Here is a 14122-nt window from a genome sequence, read left to right on the forward strand (position 1 = left end):
AGTATGAAACTAAAAAGGAATTGAGAGCGAACATTTAAGGGATGTAATACCCGTCAAAAGTGATGATGAACTTCGAAGGTGCAGGTTTATCGGTTTGCATAATTAATGCCCATAGTATGTAATGAACTTTTTATCCAATGTCAATGACAAGGGGGAAAAAAAAAAAACCAAATCAAAAAATTTCAAGGAAAAACGAGCAGCCTCTAATAAGTCTTGCTGCTTGTAAAACAGATCTAAAAGTGTATAAGATGATAGTCATCAATGCACTTGCTAGCTTCAGTCAGCCAAAGTATAAATTGTATCCATTAAAGTATTTATATAGAAACTTTACAAATTACAAGTAGCTCATATTGGCATCATGAGCACATAGCCTTCTCCAGCGTTTCTTGCAGCTCCCCACTTTTGAGCGCTTCTGTAAAGGAAACATGATTCAGAAAAAATATTCAAAGAACTATATTACGCGTAAAAAATTAATTAAGGCATGCATTTTCTTCCCCCATAATAATACTAAGAAATTTTACAACCAAGCTCAAAGCAACTATAACACAATTTACTTAAGAGGTCAAAGAGCATCAGGAAGCACTAACAAGATCACCCTTAGTTTAGATTGGAGAGCTGAAATGAAAATCTACCTACACTAACCTTAATACTATGTAGTTCTAAGTTATGTCCAAAGCCTGCGTGGCTAACAGCTATGTAGACCCAACTTTCCACAGCGTACAGGTATTTTATGAGGGAAATACTCGCACAATCTGTACTTAAAAAATATGTGAATAGAAATCAATGATGAAGCTACAACTTTACATTGTAGTCCTTGATGCCTTCAGCAGAGTGGAACCATTTCAAAATCTTCCCAGTTAGGATTGATTTACTAGTGAAAGAGGCCTAAGAGTTATGACGAGGACCAAAGTGTTTTGTTGGCGGTGTAAAGTAAATCTGATGAAAGATTAGAAAAAAAGAAGGGGGGAGGGGTGGAGGATTACTCGGCCTTCAAGAAAGAGAAAGCAAATGAAATGTTTTCTATGCACTACGGATGAAGTTCGCAACTTTTACAAAAAATTATCAGCTGTCAGAATTCATCTAACCTCTCATTTTTCCACCAAACTAAGGAGATAAACAATTCTTCACATAACACTCTAAAAACTGAAGTCAAATCAAAGACAGAAGTTACAGTTAAAAAAATTCCCATAGTTCTATTAACTCTTAATCCACCAGAAGCAGAATTGGGTCTAGTTTTGTTTTGACTACATCAAAGGAGAGAGGATTAACACTATAACAGTATAGCCTGTAGTCAAATCATGACATGAGTTTCAGTAAACAATGCAAGGTTCCCATTGATCCTAGAACTCTTCTTTCATTTTGAAGCAGAGTTGGGTATAGTTATGTTTTAACTGTGACAAAGATCAGAATACTTTATTTGTCAATGACCTTATGCTATAATGACAGCCAACATGTCAAAAAAGACGTTGATTCAAATATATAACCTCTTAAAGGAAAGCAAGTCACAGTATCCTAATAAATTCTGAAGAACTTACCGACTACGATGTCACAACCACCAAAGAACTCCCCATCAATATAAAGCTGCGGAAAGGTCGGCCAGCTTGAGTATTCCTTCAAACCTTGACGCAGAAACTCGTTTTCAAGAATGTTAATAGTTTCAAAAGGCACATTCAGAGACTTCAATACCTGTACAACAGTATTTGAGAATCCACATTGAGGGAAATCCCTGGTTCCCTTCATAAACAGAATCACTTTGTTTGAACTCACTACTTTATCGATAGTAGTCTTCAACTCAGGAGTAAGAGCTGCATAAATAATACAAGAGGGTGTTACTAACTTATAGTATACTCATAATTGCCAGGTCATTACTTATTACACTAGCACATAATTAGGAGACCACCTTTCCTCTATATTTTTCTATAGTAATTAAGCACAAAGTACACATTGTGAGGGTTAGCTTTCTATATGTACTCTAAATGGGAAACATCCTTTTGCCTCAGAATTGCACTCTTCCTTTCTTCTGTTCTTCATAAGAAGTATTATGCAAGCAACCAAAGGAATGAACTCTTCATTATTCTCAGAAATCTGCTAAAAATGCTTCAAATGTGTTGGGCCTCCAATGAGCTTTCGCATAGCAAAAGGTTTAAGAAATGAGGAAGATTAATCCTTGTGTGCCCAACAAATGCTATGAGGACAGCAAAGAATTCTTTATAGCACCAAGGTTGGGAGAATCCCAGGTGTAAGGGGTGTACATATCATGGTATCTGATACATCAGACAGCCAAGCATTTGATGCTCAAATAATGTTTAAGAGAAAACTAGAGATGGAAATTAAGTGTTCCAAGCAATATGAAACTTAAGTATACAATCAGATTGAAGGAATACATTTACAGGTTTACTAAAAAGTACTACAAATTTAGGTTAATTAATACCTATGATTTTCTTTGTCCCCAATCAAAAGTCTCATTTAACCCAAAATTCTTGTCCCTTAAAAAGTCATTGGTATTGATCCAGTACCTTTATTTTTTATGATTATTTTTCACCTTTAAACAATCAAAACCCACTATCTTATTTCTTCTTCACTTTAATCAACAAAACCCCCATTTCCATCGTTTTCTTTCAACTTTAAACAACTAACCCCAACTTACCTTCCTAAAACATGTGCAAAAGGCAATGAGACTTTATTTGGGGGCACAACAAATACATAATTGCTTGTGTTGATTAAATCATTAAAAAGGCTATCAATTATGACCCTCGGGTTATTTTCACGGTTGGTCTGTCAAACCTCAAACTTGGGAACAAAATAGATGGATATGTAATTACTCGGTTTTGATGTAGGAATGACCTAGGGTTACTTTGACTTTGCTCTTCGAATTCGTACATCGTTTTGGTATATACTTTGTATACAAGTGAGATTAAGTATGATGAAATTGGGATGATAGCCTTTTCTTTTTATATTCCTCATGGATGCAACTATTATGATGTACTTCACTACTTGGACTTGTTTACAGTGGGTCATAGTGAACTGGTGAACCATTATCTTGATAGCATACTAGCTATTTATGCCATTGAACTGGGTTTTAAGAGTGAAGAGGCTATTCTCTTTCTCTATGATACAAAATGTTTGCATATGTTAGTTGAAAATTTAAATGAGCTGAGAGTAAAGCTGTAAACACTATTTATATTTTACGCCCCTTATTTGGCATTGGTTTACTAATCTTGATACATGATCCTAGTGACTTTGTCTGTACTTTTGTAAGAAAACCTATTCTTTGTTGTTGAATGGAGCATAAAACAGTATATGTTAAGGGAAAGGAGTGGAAAGTGTAGGACCAATGTATAGTGGCTTCCTAAATCCTGATACTTCATAGGATAATAGTTGTAACTTGTAACACAAATTCACCATATACCCATGCGCAAGTAGCAAAGGGAAAGTATTTATTGCAAAGAAAACGATGTTGGCACTTCCAAATTCTAGGAGGGCTTACATAATCAAGATTCAAGAAAAACAAAAAGGCACACCATAGAAGTGCTCTTCCAGATTGGAATTTTATTGTCATTGAAATCTTCTGCAGTCTTAGAATCTCGTGGAAAGATTGATCTATAAATGCAAGACACTATATCTTAAGGATTTGGCAGGGCAAAAGCCTTCATAATTAGACTTCTAATTGTGCCATATACCAAAGCTGCGAAGGGGTGTGAAAGAGAAGAGGGTACTTCCCTTGATTTTGAAACCATAGACTTCCTAATGTCAATTAAGGTTGGAATCCTATACTCATATAGTCATTCATCTCCATGGAAATGCAATCTTTTTTAAAAGTGCAATTTATCAGCTCAAAATTCATCGCCTTCTCCTTTGAAAAGACCCTACAAAATTTGATCGAGTAGGCAACAATCACCTTTGATCAAACTCTTCAACCTGATTGATTGGTGGTTTGCTATTCTAAAATATAATCTTAACATTACTTCCACCATAACCTATCTCATTATCTCCAACAGTCAGAAAACTAGCAAGCAATTTCCAAGGGAATTTAGCTAAACACAGTTTGGTTCTTCGCGATCATAATCACCACAGAGCCACTCCTAACTACCGGAAATTTAAAATTCATAACTCAAAATCAGCAAACTTCCAATCAAATTGTTTTGAATTTTGCACAAATTAATTACCCTTTAAAAACCATAATGTTAAGCTTAATCAACACAGAACAAGAATGATACCAATTTCATCAATAATTACATTAATAAGGCATCGCAATATCTAAATTGAAACTGAAACTCGCAAATTAGGTCAAATAAATCCAGAATTAACAGATTAAACAAAAAAAATAAAAAATCAGCATACAAATCAAGTAATAATCAGAAAAAAGAAACAAAATTTATGCAAAATTACAAGGTATAATTATAAATTAAGCGAATTCCGATTGAAAAGAAAAATGATAAAAAGAATCTAACCAGCGAAACAACGAAAGGAAGAAGATGAATGTCGGCGGAAGATGGCGTCGGTATTTAGGGTGGAAGGGCGACGGAAGGAGAGAGAAAAACAGCGTCGAGAAAATGCAAAAGAAGCGCCGGAATTTCTTACGACAACCGTCGGTGTTTTCTCCGGCGAGTAAATTGCCGGCGATATTGCAAGAGTATTCCCAACCACTGAAGCCATTTTTACAGACCGCTTCTTCTCTCAACTCTACGCCTTCCGCACTGATAAGTCGAGGAACTCTATCCTCTTAAAATCTTAGGGGCATTTTTGTACTTTCATATATTTCTCAAGAAAGAAATTTGCTCTTTGTTTGTTGTGTTGGTATTGAGGTTTGGTTGGGTTGGGTTGGGTTAAGTTCGGATCGGATGAGTCTTTTGGTTGAGCCAAATTTTAACTTAACTACGTAGGATTGTATTTCGGTTCATGTCACTCAAGTTAGTTTTTAAATGGATAAGAAGTTTAACTTTGGGTTTAGTTCAAACTAGACGTGGCTTGAATTTTGGATCAAGATATATTGAGGCCCTGTTATCTTCACCTTAAAAAAATAATATTAAATAAAAATAATTTCAGTTTAGTAAAATAAGTTCAGTTCAGTAAAAATAAATTCAGTTCAGTAAAATTAATTTCAGTTCAGTAAAAATACTTTCAGTTCAGTTCAGTAAAATTCAGTTTTCTTAAAGAAGAATTATAATAGAAAATCAGTAAAAATAATTTCAGTTCAGTAAAAATAATTTTAGTTCAGTAAAATTAAGTTCAATTCAGTAAAAAGAAGTTCAATTTAGTAAAAAAAATTTCAGTTCATTAAAATTAAGGTGAATCAAACAGGGCCTGAATGCATGACTTGAGTTTCAATCAAATTTAAGTTGGGTTAGAATGAGATGCAAAGTCAACTCTAAAAATTGTCATTATGCCCTTGTGATGCAAAAATAGTTGCCTAAATGTTAGCCGTTTGAAATGCCTAGGTATTTTATTGCTCATTATTTCAGCTAGATTAATGTTTAGGAGTTGAACAAGTTAATTTAGAGAATGATCATTGTCCAAGTGAGATTTCCATGTATGCACTACTATGTTCTTTCAAAAAAAAAATGCATGGAAGATTAGTCAATAACTAAGGGCCTGTTCTCTTCCGTTGAAATTCAGTTCAGTTCAGTTCAGCTCAGTTCAGTTCAGCTCTTAATTTACGTCTAATTATATTGCTAATGATATAAAGCCAAATTTCATTCTTTTAAGCTCTTATTACAACGACGACGACAACGACGACGACGACGACGACAACAACAACAACAACAACACGAATAATAAGAATAATAATATTAACAATAATAATAATAATCAATAATAATTGAAATAATAATACTATAATAATAATCAATAAATAATAATAATAATCATCAATAAATAATAATAATAATAATAATAATAATAATAATAATAACAATAATAATAATAATAACAATAATAATAATAATAATAATCAATAATAATAATAATAATAACAACAACAACAACAACAATAATAATAATAATAATCAATAAATAATAATAATAATAATCAATAAATAATAATAATAATAATAATAATAATCAAAATCAAAATTAATAATAATAATAATAATAATAATAATCAATAAATAATAATAATAATAATAATCAAAAATAATAATAATAATAATAATAATAAATAATAATAATAATAATAATAATCAATAAATAATAATAATAATAATAATAATAATAATAATCAAAATTAATAATAATAATAATAATAATATTATTATTAATATGTACATTTGTATATACACATATGTATAGTAATAAATAATCAATAAATAATCAAAGATCACTAATCCGTAGTTAGAAATCACTAATTAATAAGTTCAGTTCAGTTCAGTTCAGTTCGGTTCAGTTCAGCTGAGTTCAGTCAATCGGAACAGGCCCTAAGGTCAATAACCTTCCGGTCCATAGATATGTAACTTTTTTTTTCTTGAAAGAAGATACGTAAGTCTATACGACAAAAATGAAATATGTACTATACATCAACTCATCGAGTACTTCATATACTAGAAAGCGAAGACAATATCTGTTACATTTAAACATAATCAAAAAATAAAAAAAAAAATAAAAAATTGTTGGTGATGTAACTTTTATCAACCAAATGATTTTTTATGGTTAGTTGAAGCATAATTAATCCCATAAATTAATGTTCTTCTTAGTTCTTACAATACTTTTTTTTTTTTTGAACGATAGTTCTTACAATACTTGTACTTGATCTTTCTTTCCAAATTTCTTGTAATATTAACTGTCAATGACTTAAATTATGAGAAAATACACTTTACTCAAATAAAATAAGCTCATTTTCAGTTATATTTTTTAATTTTTTTTTTTTTAAAAAAATTGTTGGTCAGTACGTGTAATTACTAGTTTTGATAAACATTACTATGTATAGAATTGTGAGTAGTAAATTCTTAAAATCTGATAGGGTTTGTTGTTTCATTGTAACAGAAAACTTGTACACGGAGTACAAAAGAGATCTGCAGATTGATTTTGTGTACTCGTAGTAGTACTTTTTAAAAAGATAAAGGAAGAATGATTTAATGCACTTCAATATATGCAATATGTATGCAGTACTCAACATTTAATCTTTTCTTGCTTCTCCTCAGCTTTGGAGTTGTCTGATCATTATTGATGACTTCATTTATTTCAACTAAAGATTTGAAGTGTGTTTGTCTGTTGGTTTGATCTGAACAAGCCATCCAAACATTACGAATTATAGTACGGAGTACTAACATTATAAGGAATTTCAATCTGGCGTGTTTTATTCGTATGCATGCTCTTAATTAGTTATTTTAACACGGAGTATAGTGTTTTATAATTAATTTGTCTGTGTTATGTATGCAGTTATATTCTTAATGCAAGGAATAAAGCTTATTGATATAATACGAGACAATTATAAACCAGGCCAATAACTAAGTAACCAAGGGTAAAATAAAACCAATATGCATAAAATCTAACGAACTAATTACTTTCAATTGAGTTGCAAATTACATGAACATAAAATAAAATGAGACGATTAAAAAGCTAGATTAAAATCATTAGGAAAAAAAAAGGTACATGCATAACCTAAGATTGAAATACAAGTACATCATTCTTACGGAAAATTGTAACTTTCAAAGTATTAGGCGCATTTTTCACAAGCTCGAACACACAAATATCTCCAAGTTGGACGTAATTATCCAGGAAAAATGCCGATAATCCCTTTGATAGCTTACAATTAGAGCCGGACGATGGACGATAGACGGTCATCTTCACCGTCCATGTTTTCCTCGGCGGCGGCCCTTGTAGCTTGATTTCTCGCACATCACCTCCCTCCATATGGGCATTCACCCACTGCACTGGTATATTCTACAAAACATTTTAAAAAAAGTAATATATTTATTCTGCGTATATCCTCTATCATATTTAAAGTAAAGTAAAATAAAATATAGACGTACATACCACCAAGTTGTGGGTGAGGTAGCTAGTAGTGATTTTGACCATGAAAGAAGGAATATCGGAGTGAGCACTCCGATAAGCCTGGGCCACCCTAACTAATTCCTCGTCGGGGTCATACGAAGGTGGTCGACCAGCCCCCGGTCTCCTAGTCTGTTTGCCTCTTTTGTACATGAGTTCGATCTCGGCAGGTGCTTCTCCTTCTTGGACCGTCTCCTTAAGGCAACCGTGTGTACCGTAGAGTTTGACACTAAAGTTGGAGTTGCCTAGGTATGTAAATACCATAAACTCTCCAACTTTTAGGTCATTTTCTTTCACGAACTCTTTCCAACCCATTCTGAAGTAGAATTCTTCTTCTTCTTCTTCTAAACCTACTTTCCATTCTTGGTTTGTTCCTGGCCTGAAGATTGTGGCCTTTCTTTTTACAGCCGTTTGGAGGTGGGTCTTGAAATCGGAACAAATGTGCTGGTCATGTAAGAGAGGGAAAATAATTAGTTTGGCAGGTGATGAGAATCGATCCCAAAATCTACGAGAGGGAATTAAAGCTCTAACCACTTGAGTTATTCTTCACTCTTAAAATAATTAATAGTAACATACTCGTACTTGATAGAAAGTGTACATAACTAAATGAAGAAAATGATCGGGATTAATTACCAATTGGTTTGAGCAATCCTTTGGGAGAAACACTTTGAAGAATTTAGGGCATTCGTCGTCAAAATGTGTTGATGAACTGGCCATTTTTCACTTGATCTGTCGAAAAAAAGTACTATAGATAAAATGGACCTTTATCATTCTAACTTTGATTCTATATTTGAAATTAGTTTAAGTAATAAACTTATACATGATTTAAAATCTAAATTAATTACTCGTATATATTTATAAGACATTTATCAACCTAGCCGACCTTTTTTTGATAGATTTAGAGAACTAGAGTTATTTGGACAACACTTAATTTTGTAAGACAGACAATTAAAAAAGAGTTCAGTGACGTACAACAACTAAATAATTAATATGTAATTCAATCCATTAATCAACAAGGGCAACAACTACAAATTAACTTGTAGTCTAATAAACTTGTATTGCAAAAATCAGGGGGTAATTTTACCTATGAAATTGGGGCAACTTTGTATTTTTGGAACCCCGCCTATAGCACTTGAGAATGCCGCCACAAATGAAAGTCTTCTCCTTAGGGGGTTGGTATGGCCCTAATTTACACTATTTTAAACTCTAGAAGGGTGTCTTTTAGTTGAGGACGAAGAGGAAGGCTTTTGTGGGTTTGATCGCCATAAGGAAGAGAGATGGTGGTGGTTGTGATGGGTTTCGGGTGGTGGTGGATGTGATGGTGGTGCTGCCGGTGGGAGTACTGGAGAAGATGGTATAGAAAAGTGAAATTATATGATGGAATGAAGTAGCTTAGCATGTAGGTTATATAGTAGGAGTAATTAAGTTGCACTGTTGCATTGCATGCGATTGACGTACATATGTAAAACAGTAAAACCCTTTTTTATGTAGTGTTTATTCAATGAAACTAAGCTTGCATTGTTTTCGAATTTTCATTGGAGAAATTCAATTTAAAGCTCATCTCATGATGTACCAAGTATATGTAAACTACTTCTAGGAATTAATTTTGTATTTTTTTATTTGAAGACATGTCATAGGTAGTTGGCTTATTATTAATTTCATTTCAATGGAACACTTTATTTCAATTTCATAGTATAGCGAAATGGATGTTTTGCCTAATGGTTAAGGTCTTTAATCAGAAGACAAAATCCTTTATTACCAATATATAAGTACACAATACTATATTCGTTATTTTTGTTTATTTGTACAACAATTATAGAAGCAAACCGGACAGATAGCTCTATTAATAATCGTATTAAAACTCGGATTTAAGTTACTTAGACTTGTAATTTTTAAACTAGTCCAAAACATTAGCTATGTTACTCAGCTCTGACTCTTTCGTTTACCTCGCGTGTCCGTGACAACACGACACCACCACTTGGGGCCTGTTCTCTTCCGTTGAAATTCAGTTCAGTTCAGTTCAGTTAAGTTCAGTTCAGTTCAACTCTTAATTTACGTCTAATGATATTGCTAATGATATAAAGCCAAATTTCATTCTTTTAAGCTCTTATTACAACGACGACAACGACAACAACAACAACAACAACAACAACAACAATAATCAATAATAATAATAATAATAATAATAATAATAATAATCAATAAATAATAATAATAATAACAATAAAAATTAAAATAATAATACTAATAATAATAATCAATAAATAATAATAATAATAATAATAATAATAACAATAATAATAATAATAATAATAATCAATAAATAATATTAATAATAATAATCAATAATTAATAATAATAATATTAATAATTATATTAATAATAATAATATGTACATTTGTATATACACATATGTATAGTAATAAATAATCAATAAATAATCAAAGATCACTAATCCGTAGTTAAAAATCACTAATTAATAAGTTCAGTTCAGCTGAGTTCAGTCAATCGGAACAGACCCTTGGACACTTCATTTTTAACTAAAAACACAATTTTTTTCAAGAAAATGGGCGATCCCGATGCTTGGATACCCATGTCTAATTTGACACTTCATCCGAGTCCAAGTAACATAGAACATTAGATTATACTCCTTATAAGAGAATGAAAATTAACAAATCTGATAAATTTTGAACTGAATGTGGACTAATATAAATCATTCAAGTACGTACTCGTAGTAGATAGGTAAGCATGCTAGGAATTAATTATTTCGTGCTGAGCACTGTATATGATGTCACATATAGTTTAGCTAATTTTTATTTCATGTTAGTTGTAAAATTGATTGTTTTGGTTAAGTGCCAAAAAGCCTTTCTTTTCAAGAATCGATTACAGAAGCTTTTCTCATCTTTTATTTATGCTTCGTATAAGTAGATAGTTCTATTAAGTGGCATAAATACTTGGTCAGTTTGGACAGAATTTGTACTTATTAGACCCTAGGCTCTCTAGCTAGACTTAGGGTGAGTTTATCCCCAGACCCGGACCCATACTTCAGATTCTGCCACATCAGCTTTCCACTAACTTTAAAATCTTTTTCATACAAGACTTTCTCCAAATTTACACATTATCCCAAGACTCACTTCAAACTCATTTAATCCTTTTCAAAATATTTTTATTATTTTGTAAAATATCTTTTTTTATTTTTTAAAAAATTATTGTAAACTTTTGGTTGGTGAGGTGACTAATTTTCATTGGCCTTGCAAAGTCTTGGCATGGGTACATTATAAGTAATTTAGAGCCAATTAACATCTAATAGTTTTTTCTACAAGAAAATTGTACTTTGAAGTATTAATTTAAGGTGCTATTCAAAAAAAAAAAAAAAAAAAAAAGTATGCATTTAAGGTGTAATTTAATACGAAGTAGCTAATTAGCTACTATGCCGGCCAACAAATTGATTCCCAAATACTAAAATTCACTCTAATATGTTTCAGAAATCTCAACTATATATAGGTTATTCCAAAATGAAAATAAATAAAGTTTTTTTGCAATTAACCATAGACGAATAGCTTAACAAATATACAGACCAACAAGGGCAACAACTAATTTGCTAATTTTTATTTGTTTAATTACTCAATATAAATAAATAAGTAGCTAATTGCTTTTAGCTACTAGCCTACTACTCTTATCAATGTTAGCGATTAATTACCCACACCCCCACACCCACACCCACAGTTGAGCTTACGTGGTGTGAACGTAAACGAGCTTAGTTAAATAGTTGAATTGGTTAAAGTTTTGAAGGGTAATATCTGAGATAGGATTAAAATAATCAAATCTTGCCATCATAGCTCATTCATACAAAAAAAAAATTATAAATAATATATAATAATAATAATAATACTAAAAAATGAAAGAAAGAAATACTAGTACTCATATTAAAAAAATAAAAAACACTGTAGACATCAATCCACAATTCCACACCATAATGAACATTAAATAGTCTGAGAGACTTTTTTTTTTTTTTTTTTTCTCTTGAACTCATTCTAGCAATTCTACAAATTATTCCAAAAAAAAAAAAAATAGAAATACAGCAAACCATTTTTACATAAACGACAAACACCATCAACTAGACCTTCTACCTATTCGGCTGTTCCCCTATCAAAAAACTTTCTCTAATAAATTTAGAGTAACATTTATCAACATACAAAACGATATTAAATATCAACATAATAATTAATAATTCCACCAAATTAAAAAATATAGAAATAAAAATCATATAAATAAGAATATTTAACAAAAGTTAGACGGTGCAACAAATTAAAGGGATTAATTAATTAGAGTTTACCAAAGTTTGGAGATCAAATCGAGGCTCAAGTATTATCTTGTAAAAGCAAGCTTTAGGCCACTCACTAACCACATCACCTTCTTCCATGTTGAAGAACTCAAGAGTTAAAATTGCTAAATCAGAAAATAATCTCGCCAAATACACAATTATTCCTATGACGTATCCACTGTCTAATAAGCTCTTAAACTTCTCCTTTTTAAGTGGAGTACTACATAATAAATGGACTATAAATACTCCTAATTTTAAAGATGTCTCTTCGTTTTCTTGCTGTTTTACCTACTTGAATTGATATCCGTAGAATCTCCAATTGCGATGCATTAATAACTAATTAAATCTTTTTCAAAATAATAATAATAATAATTATTATTACTCCCTCCATTTCATAATGTTAGTCTCATATATTATTTTGGGCGTTTCAAAAAGATGTACCCATATTGAATATATTTCATTTATAACTTGATTTTTTTTTGAATTAATTGATTGTGTATTGATGACATGACTCTAAATAAGGAAAATTTTACCTTAAATTATGCAATTATGACTTGTGCTTTCCTAATGAAAAATAAAAAAAGTTCAATAAGGTAAGCTAATTATGAAATTTGTTGTACTTTAATGTTAGATTCCAAATATATTTGTTTTCTTATTTTATGTGATTGATTCCATATGGGAATAACATTATGAAACGGAGGGAGTATTATTAATTAAATCTCGAAAAATAATTTTTAATTCCTTTTTAATTTGATCAAATTTGTTAAACTCCGTAACTTAAACAAATTTATTATAGGTTTCAAAAAAAAAAAAATTACATTGGGTATGCAAAAAAGTAGAAAGTTAATTTTTTTTTTTTTTTTGAGGAAAAGGGAGTTAAAATAATTAAAGTACATGTGAAAGTTTAATTTGCACAAATATTTTTGCAAAGGGGAAAGAATTTTGGTAAAAAAATAATAATATTAATGGTACTTGAAAAAAGCAAATGTGACTAAGGGCATGTTCTCATTGACTGAACTCAGGAACTGAACTGAACTGAATATCTTATAAGAGAAGAAAATTAGGAGCTGAACTGAACTGAGCTGAGCTGAATTGAACCTGAACTGAGCTGAACTGAACTAAACTGAACTGAGCTGAATTGAATTTCAACGTAAGAGAACATGCCCTAACATTTTGGATGGATCGCTAAAAATGGCATAAGTGACTATCAAAAGGGGACAGAGGGAGTATTATAAATAAAAGTATTTTAAATAATATAAATTTTCACATGTGACTAGCCACAACGTGTGGTCGGAGTTACTTATTCAATATAACCTTTAACCGATCGAGTAATCCCTTACCAACCGAATAACCCCTGACTATCCGAGTAACCCCTTACCAACCGATCTGAGTACCCCTGGGCAAGCAACCCTTGATCACCAAGTAGCACCTAAATAACTGCACAATAGTTTCATTTATATTTTTAATTATTTTTGTGGAAACGATAAAATGAAGGAGTCGTACAATTTAATAGAGGTGTCAATTTCAATAGGGGTGACAATTCGGGTCAGCAGGTCGAGTTCAGGCACATTTCGGGTCGATTTCGAGTTATGCTTAGAAACAATAAAAAAAATAGTGTAAAACTTAATATTTTTACGAAATATATAATTTTGTTCAATTCGGGTTGTTTGGGTTCGAGTCGGGTCTGGTTGGGTTCGGGTTTCCCTCAGTAACTTTGGTCGGGTTATCGGGTCGAGTCAGGGATTGCCAGCCCTAAATTTGAGTTTTTTTTTTTGGTGCAAAGTGTCAATTTGAGTATTTTTGTTTTTTGGT

The 14122-nt window shown here is 31.4% G+C and overlaps 2 protein-coding genes across 2 annotated transcripts; both read right to left on the minus strand.

The window, feature by feature from the left end:
- Window positions 1-66: 66 nt before the first annotated feature.
- On the minus strand, window positions 67-4707 carry LOC110723412 (monothiol glutaredoxin-S14, chloroplastic-like). Its single transcript, XM_021902770.1, has 3 exons — window positions 4452-4707; window positions 1536-1805; window positions 67-412 (listed from the first exon to the last, which is right to left on the minus strand). The coding sequence occupies exons 1-3, from the start codon at window positions 4654-4656 to the stop codon at window positions 357-359; spliced, it is 531 nt and encodes a 176-aa protein (XP_021758462.1). The 5' UTR covers window positions 4657-4707; the 3' UTR covers window positions 67-356.
- A 2732-nt stretch (window positions 4708-7439) lies between these two features.
- LOC110697908 (B3 domain-containing protein Os03g0212300-like) lies at window positions 7440-8711 on the minus strand. Its single transcript, XM_021875338.1, has 3 exons — window positions 8620-8711; window positions 7972-8430; window positions 7440-7878 (listed from the first exon to the last, which is right to left on the minus strand). The coding sequence occupies exons 1-3, from the start codon at window positions 8701-8703 to the stop codon at window positions 7597-7599; spliced, it is 825 nt and encodes a 274-aa protein (XP_021731030.1). The 5' UTR covers window positions 8704-8711; the 3' UTR covers window positions 7440-7596.
- Between the last annotated feature and the right edge of the window lie 5411 nt (window positions 8712-14122).

This window comes from Chenopodium quinoa, unplaced genomic scaffold, assembly GCF_001683475.1.
Source record: "Chenopodium quinoa cultivar QQ74 unplaced genomic scaffold, ASM168347v1, whole genome shotgun sequence".
NCBI lineage: Eukaryota > Viridiplantae > Streptophyta > Magnoliopsida > Caryophyllales > Amaranthaceae > Chenopodium > Chenopodium quinoa.